Source organism: Penicillium verrucosum (assembly GCF_028828655.1).
Source record: "Penicillium verrucosum strain IBT 35672 chromosome Unknown utg000002l_segment0_segment0, whole genome shotgun sequence".
Classification (NCBI taxonomy): domain Eukaryota; kingdom Fungi; phylum Ascomycota; class Eurotiomycetes; order Eurotiales; family Aspergillaceae; genus Penicillium; species Penicillium verrucosum.
Window position 1 is genome coordinate 654,693 of NW_026643211.1, and position 8,163 is coordinate 662,855.

An 8,163-nucleotide genomic window follows, 5' to 3' on the forward strand; every position below is an offset into this window, starting at 1 on the left:
TTCCGCAGGAGGTTTCTCTATAGGAGATTTCTATATAGGAGGTTTATGATCTCATTGTTTTAGAGGAAGAGTAGGCAGTAGTTTAGCCTAGTTCTTATTAGGTTTCTAAGCCTATTTTTAAACTATATATAGAGACGGTTTCCGAGGTCGAATTACCTCGGGAGGTCTTAGTTAAAACAATTACTAATAGTTCTGTTACTAAGACAGCTTCTATTCTATCGGAATACTTTATTCCCCGACGATCGAGCCGGACGAGACGATCGCCTAAACGATACGGTTTTCCTACGGAACTTACCGAGACCATATCGATTCCGAGAACAAAACCGAAACCGAAACCGAGACTATCGAGTCAACCGAAGCGAATCGTTATAGAACCGGACGTTCTATAGGGTAATAACAATACTAATAAAAGATTGGGTGATAATAGTAATTAAGGCAGGGGGAGACTTATAAAGTCGAGAGTTGTTACGAAACAGAGCACTCCTTTCATTTATAACGGTAAGCCTTTATACGTTAAGGACGTTATTATTCCCTAGTCTTATAATAAGGCGATGAATTCTCGATTTTTAGACCGCTGGTAAGTAGCGATAGAAGATTAGTTTAACGACGTTTATACGAAAAGGACTTTTAATGTCGTTCGTAAGCCGCTAGGGGTAGTGCCTCTGCCGAGTCAATAGGTTTTTGATCTCAAAGTAACGAAAGACAACCTTATTTATAGTTTCAAAGCGCGTTAGGTGGTTTGTAGTAACTACTAGTAGAAGAAGGAGGATTCAATCTTCTATACTCCGGTTATTCAAAACATTCTTATAAAGATCATCTTTATACTTATTACGCAGAGAGGTTACAAATAGCGTCAGTTTGATATAGTAGCTACGTATCTTAATACTTCTCATAAAGATTAAGAGACAGTCTATATCGTTCAACTAGTAGGTTTTAAATACTCCGAACCTAATATCGGAAGCAAAGGTTAGGTTTATCAGTTACGGTAGGCATTGTTTAGCCTTCGTGATTCGGCAGCTCTATAGAATAAGGAACTTAACAGAAGACTAGTCAAGATTAGGTTTTATACTCTTAATAATAATCTATATATCTACGTTAAGATATATAATGGTTTAACGTAGTTTCTTCTTATTTATATTAATGATTTCATTAGTATAGCTCCGACCGACGGAGAGGTCGAGATGATTTTTCAGTAGGTAAAGGGTTAGTTCGAGATTAAGGATATAAGAGAACTATCCCGTTTTCTTAGTAGTGCCGTTATCCGGGATTACGATAAGAGAATAATTCGGATAACGCAGTAGGTATACTATCTAGAAGCACTTCGCTTAGTAGAGATACAGGCATACTCTCCAATCTCGATTCCGCTTTCTCTAAACTATAAATAGGATAACGGCAATAAGGATCCCGACGCTCTTCTAGATTAGGAGGGGCATACTTTGTTTAGGTCTCTAGTTAGCAGACTCAACTAGCTAGCAGTTAAAACTAGGCCTAATATCAAATTCAGTATTATAAAGTTACAACATCGTTCTGCTTCTCCGACTACTAACGATTTACAAGCAGTCCGTACTATCTATAGGTATCTTAGTGATATAATACACCTTAGCATAACGCTAGGGGGGTAGACGATACCTCGTTCTTTACGTATACCGATACTTCGTATAGTGATTAGCATAATTCAAAATCGATAGAGGGTACTATTTGGTTTTTCAGTGGCGTACCTATCATTTAGTACTCGAAGAAACAGAGTATTATAACTCTATCGTCGACAGCTACGGAATAGTATGCTCTAGATCGACCTACTAGGGATACTCAGTAGATTTCAAAGATTGCTAAGGCACTTAATCTTCCTAAGGTAGGCAATCCAATTGTTATTTTAACAGATAATATCAATACTCAGTTGCTAATAGGCAAGAAATCGTATAAGAACAGTATACGTTAGCTTAACATAAAGTGGTTTTTCGTCAAGGACGCTATTTTCCAAAAGAAGATCGATTTACGGCGCGTCGAGACGAAGAGCAACGTCGCCGACGGGTTTACAAAAGCGCTTGACAAAGAAGCACATGCAAAGTTCATCCAGATGTTAGGTCTTAATTGATCTACATACTAAAGTTTACGGGTAGATGCAGATTTACATTGTGTAGGAAATGGTGGAAAATAAGAAAACAAAATGGAGAGTTTTTATTGGTGGAGACAAAGAGATATGGTGATAGTCTTCGTCCTGAAGGGGGTGTTGGAGTCACGTGACGGCCATGTAGGGCCGCAGGTGATCCTGACCCACAGAACTCAGGATATTGTTAGACAGTAGCTAGTTTTTCTTCTCTTCTTTTCTTTCTCTCCAGAGTCTACAATATTAATCCCTTGAGGTTAACATTCATTCCTGCATAGCCTGTATTTCACCTGACACTATATAACCTAGATCTAAAGTAGGTATAAGAGCTTAGAATATAAGTCTTATTTCCGGTTCTTAATTATAATAGTAGCCTTTTCTATAAGCTATATAAACTCCGCGAGGAAGTTAGTAAAGTTATCTCTCGGCTTTATCTTTAGTCGATAATATATAATATATACTTTAGTATATCGATTCGGGTTCGTAAAGATAGTTTTTAAGTATATAATAATATCCTTTATATCTTTATAGGAAGTACTAGCGTCGGCGCTTATTTAGGGAGTAATATATAACTAAGCCTTACCTTTATATTAACTCTATATATAGAGCTTCCGATAGATAGGGAGAGGGTAGTAGTCTATATTAGCTTTAAGCTTCTATTAGATAACCGTTTCCTAGGTTTCGAATCTTACTTTTTACTATTATTAAGTATCGGTATATTAGATATCTTAATTATCTTCTAACTAACGTTAGCCTCTATAATTGGTACGTTAGTATTAGCTATATTTAGGTTTTAGATAGAAAGAAGATAGAAAGCTAAATCTCCGCGTTTACGGATTATAAGATCGCGATAAGTAATCGCCTTATCGCGTTTAATTGTAAGTTTATTAATATCGATTCTCTTATTAAGAAGTACTATAATCTTATCCTTTAACTCCTAGTTCTCCTACTCTAGTCGTCGGTACTAACAAGTAAGTTCCTAGAATCTCTTCTTCGATAGAGTCTTCCGCAATTATTTATATATAAAGAATAATCCTTCTCTAGTATTATTATTATCTTTATTATATTCACTAGTATCTACTAGTTTCTCGGTATATAGGGTCTTCGGCGTCGACGTATCGATTATCCGATCGTTAATCTCTTTTTTATTAAGTATAGTAGTAACTAGCTACTTACTACGGTTTATAGGGTTTCGTCGAGTCTTAACTATTCTAATTAGTTAGATAGGAATTCGGTTCGGTTCGGATAGCTTAGCTATACGATACTAAGGAACGGGAAGTAGGGTAAGCTAGACCGAGATCTACTATAATAGAGATCTATACGGTCGTACTACTTATTAGATTTGATTGGTACTTAATATTATATTACTAGCTAGTTCTTTAACAAAAAGAGTATATTTAACTAGAATATTAAGTATAGAGGAAAAAAGAAAAGAAGAAAGAAAATCTATAGGCAGGACTATTAATGTCGTTATGGGGTGTGGGTCCTACAAACACCAGAGGAATGCAAACATCGAACCTGGGCGGAATCCTCTGTCAGAAATCTCTGCAGGCGGAGCCAACTGACAGAATCTCTTCCAGATCGTCACATTAGACGTATAAATAAAACTACCGTAGATTACTATATTTTATTAGTATAAATCAGCATTTTTATATACTTCGCTATAGCTTAATTGGGAAAATTATATAGCCGCGGGTTTTTGCGGGAACCCGCGCGGGTAACCCGCGCGGGTTGCGGGGCGGGTTACGGGTTGGTCGAGTCCACCCATCGGGTTTGCGGGTTCGGGTTGCGGGTCGATTTCTCTTACCCATTCTCGGGTTTTGGCGCAGTCTAGACGCCCCCGCTCCGGCGTTCGTTCGGGGGTCCGCCCCTAGGACTACCCCTATATACTACTATCTTCCTTTAATTAAAGCTCTATGAAAATAACCCTCGTTAGGTTCTTTAGTAGCCTTCTATTAGGGTAGTTGTTGCGAGGTCACGTGACCTTGCATGTCTGCTCCCAGCTATTTGTCTCCACTTAGCTCAGATAGTTCTTCTCTTCTCTCTCCCTCTCTGCGCAATAGACAATTTCCAGTTCTACCTGTGTAATGGATAAGTCCATACAAACCACAAAGTGGAGAAATCTCGGTCGCATTGGCATATGCGCATATAGTGGAAACTCTGGTATGATAACCTGTTCGGTTATCATAAGTGGTCTTTTTGGTTAATGCCTACATTTTCTATTAAGAGTATTCCTTGTGGAGAATATTGGTCCAGAGCCCAATTTCCCTTACAACCTGTATTCCTGTCTAAGAGTAGTATTAGCTCTATTATATAGTCATATTATATATAAAAGTGTTAATACCCTATGTTGTAGGTTCTGCTAGTAAGAAATAAAGGAGGCGGTATAATTAATTAGGAAGGCGGTAGTAAAAGGTATTAACACTTTTGCGGAGTCACCTGATTATAGAGGGTAAAGAGGGTAAATAAAAGTCAGACGAAAAATTAAAAATTAGAAAAGAAGACTATGGTTATATAATCAAATAAATTTGGGTCCGTCCTAGGTTTTGGACCCTAGGGATACTCAATATTGGATGATGATATAAGCAGACTCGGCGGGTATTTGAGAAAAAAATAAGGGGAAAACCCCTGGATGCTCTATTTATAATGCAGCCTTCATTTCCTACCTTGATGACTACCGCCAGAGCTCTATATAGCCACCAGTCATTCATGAAATCAGCTATTCTGCTGTCTATAATTGGACTGGCTTCTAGCCTTTCCATTGATTTGGATCTGGGAGCTTCTTTGACCACTGGCCCGCTTCAACAGACCAAGACATTCGAGCTCAATCTCACCTGGGAACCATGGGCTGCGGACGGAGTGCAGCGCCCCCAGGCGTTGATTAATAGCCAGTTTCCCGGGCCTGCTCTCATTATGGATGAAGGCGATAATGTGGAAGTAACTGTGAACAACCGTATGCCGTTCAATACCACAATCCATTACCATGGCATCGAGTCAGATATTTTTCTTTGATGAGATATGTATTAACGCTAACAGAAAAAACAGACAACAGGGAACTCCGTGGTCAGATGGAGTGCCTGGAGTTTCCCAGAAGCTTATTCCCCCAGGTGGACAATTTGTCTCCTCGTTTGTTGTCAGACAATATGGAACATACTGGTAAGATGAAGATTTCCACTATAAGATCATACTCTGACGAGAAAAAAAGGTATCATTCACATTCCGCAGGACAGATAATGGATGGCTTGTATGGGCCAATCTATATCAGGTAAGGGAAATTTAACAAGCTTGCTTTGTGCCGCTGGCTTAAGGCTCAATATTCAGGCCACAGAAAACCCCCGAAAGTTTGGCCAGTATGATCACGGATAATACCAAGGCACAAAGTCAAATATACGACGCCATAAAATCGCCCAGCTTGGTGATACTTTCCGACTGGTTTCATATGACATCGGAAGCGTTACGACAGATTGCAATTTCCGCAGACATAGACGTTTTGTGAGTGTGGAAAACTTTTGTCGCCGAGGTAAATCTAACAAGGCCAAGATGCGCGGATTCGGTTTTGGTCAACGGAAAGGGAAGAGTCAACTGCCGCGATCCTGGATATCTGACGGACATGGTGCCTGATTCGTTGAAATCGGTTCTTCAAGGCATGAATTACACGGCCAAAGGGTACGCCGATTATAGAAAACCTCAGTTCAGAATCCTGTTCTACGGCTGACGAACAAAGGTGCTTGCCGCTTCAAAATACCTATGCCCAGACAGAATTCTCGCACAACTTTAGCTTGGTTCCATCGTCGTTGTTTGATGAGTGCGTTACCACGGATGCCGCAGAAGAAATCATTGAGGTTGATTCACTCAATGGGTGGGTAAGTCTTAATTTCATCGGTTCGGCATCAATTTCGGCCCCAATAGGTATGCTTTTGACCATTTCTCTCCTGTTCACGATACTAAGATACATACCTAGTTTCTATCAACAACCATTCATTATGGGTGTATGAGATTGATGGTCTACACATAAATCCAATGAAAGTTGATGTATGGTTTTAGTTTAATCTATTCCTCAGTCCTCATGACATTTTACTGACAATCTGTCATCTAGGCATTGACGATCAACAATGGCGGCCGCTACTCCTGCTTGGTTCAACTTAATCAAGACCCTGGTAATTATTCAATTACCGTGGCCAATTCAGGATTCAATCAAAAAATTGCTGGATTCGCCACTCTATCTTATCTGAATGGAGTTTCCTCCGTCACATCAGTCTCTTCCATCAATTACGGTGGAATTAGCACTGGTATCAACAAGGACTTTATCTCGTTCGACGAAACCACAATTGAAATGCTTGCCCCAAGTCGTCCAAAAGATAGCCCAGACGAGACTTTTATACTTACCACTGGCCGTATTCGGAAGGCTTGGGAATGGTCTTTGAATGGCAATAATTCCTACGGTCTTGCCTTGGAGGCAGAAAAGCCATTGTTGTGGGATCCTCAATCCGCAGTCAATAGCTCCTTGGTAATCGCTACCAAAAACAATACATGGGTTGATATCATCTTCTCAATGTCGGGAGATATGACTACACTGCAGCCCAGTCATCCACTCCACAAACATTCCAATCGAGTCTACGTTTTGGTGAGTCTCAGACGAAATATCCAAAGCCCAGGTCTATTCTGGGAGACTTATTAATCTGTAACAATTAGGGAACTGGCACCGGGTCTTTTAACTGGAGTTCAGTCGCAGAGGCTGCCCAGACAATTCCAGAAAACTTCAACTTAGACAACCCCCCGATGAGAGGTGCGAAATACTCGATTCCCTCTCAACTCCCGCGACTTCGTGTGATGCTAATGCATGGCATTCTTAGACACCTTCACAACGCTTCCGGCTTACAAAGGCGAGAGTTGGTTAGCAGTTCGATATAATGGTATGTGGTTCACGGGATCTGGGAAGCCCGAGCTAACATAAATCGTTGTACAGTACAAAATTCAGGGGTATGCAAACACTATCTATGTCATTGATCGACTCTATTTACTAAAGAGTCAGGCTTTCTTCCTTCACTGTCATCTAGATCCGCACCTTACAGGTGGAATGGGGTAAGTGACAACATTTTGAAGTCTTTGGTGGATCTACACTGACAAACGGCCCAGTCTCGCGATTTTGGATGGAATTGATGCTTGGCCCAGTATTCCGGTACAATATGGCCCAGATGGGCAATGAGGTACCGTAGAAGGTCATTAAGCATCTCTTGTTTCTTGCACTGAGGATTTGAGCTACTAATCACCAGAGATTACCCCCGGACCCGGTCCCGATGCTCTTTTTTTCTTTTGCTATCTTATCCTCAATCTCACAATCTCTGTCGGGCGATCACATGGTCCGCACCTAATTCAGCACTTCTCTGCTTTCCTTTCTCTTTCTTCTTCCTTTCTTTGCCCTGGTTTCGTTATTTCGTTAGAACAATATATTCTTGTTGGATCTCATTTTCTGTAACTTAGCTTTTACAACTCTCAACTCTCAACTCAATCAATTGCTCACATTGCACAATGCACTTTGACGTCCACCGCGTAGACCTCTCCTAACAGGTTATGAGCCCTTGGATGCTCCATTTACTATCCTCCATCGGCCCCTCCATCATCGACGCCGATATCACCATTGTCATCATCGACATCACCGGCCAGGCCACCCCCATAAACCTCTACAACGGTTTCAACAAGCACCTCTCTCGACGACGCGCCTACCGGCCAGGCCACCTACCAGCACCTACCTAGTTTCGACACTAGCAAACGGTCACAACAAACAAACGCGCATAGGTTTTCAGCCCTTATCAAGCGCTATCATCCCAAAAGTGCCTTTCTCCTTCGACGCACTCCACAACAACTTAGTGCCTCTCTTCTTCGACGCACCTCGCTCTACAACAACTTAGTGCCTCTCTCTTTCGAAGCACTCTACAAGATATTCTCAGCAACTAGCTTCGCGGAGCCAAAGCTCTCAGAGCTCGTTCCCACCCTCACCGGCGAATCTAACTTCGCATCATGGTCCACCGCACTCAAGTATGCTCTCGACACGCGGG

The 8,163-nt window shown here is 41.1% G+C and overlaps 1 protein-coding gene across 1 annotated transcript; it reads left to right on the forward strand.

Moving 5' to 3' along the window:
* Nucleotides 1-4,816: 4,816 nt before the first annotated feature.
* N7516_005894 (uncharacterized protein) lies at nt 4,817-7,861 on the forward strand (the record flags this gene model as incomplete). The annotated part of the gene is made up of 12 exons (XM_057218614.1): nt 4,817-5,100; nt 5,153-5,263; nt 5,429-5,599; nt 5,648-5,773; nt 5,832-5,970; nt 6,204-6,731; nt 6,800-6,893; nt 6,961-7,020; nt 7,074-7,087; nt 7,165-7,189; nt 7,244-7,314; nt 7,676-7,861. The coding sequence occupies 12 exons, from the start codon at nt 4,817-4,819 to the stop codon at nt 7,859-7,861; spliced, it is 1,809 nt and encodes a 602-aa protein (XP_057072705.1).
* Between the last annotated feature and the right edge of the window lie 302 nt (nt 7,862-8,163).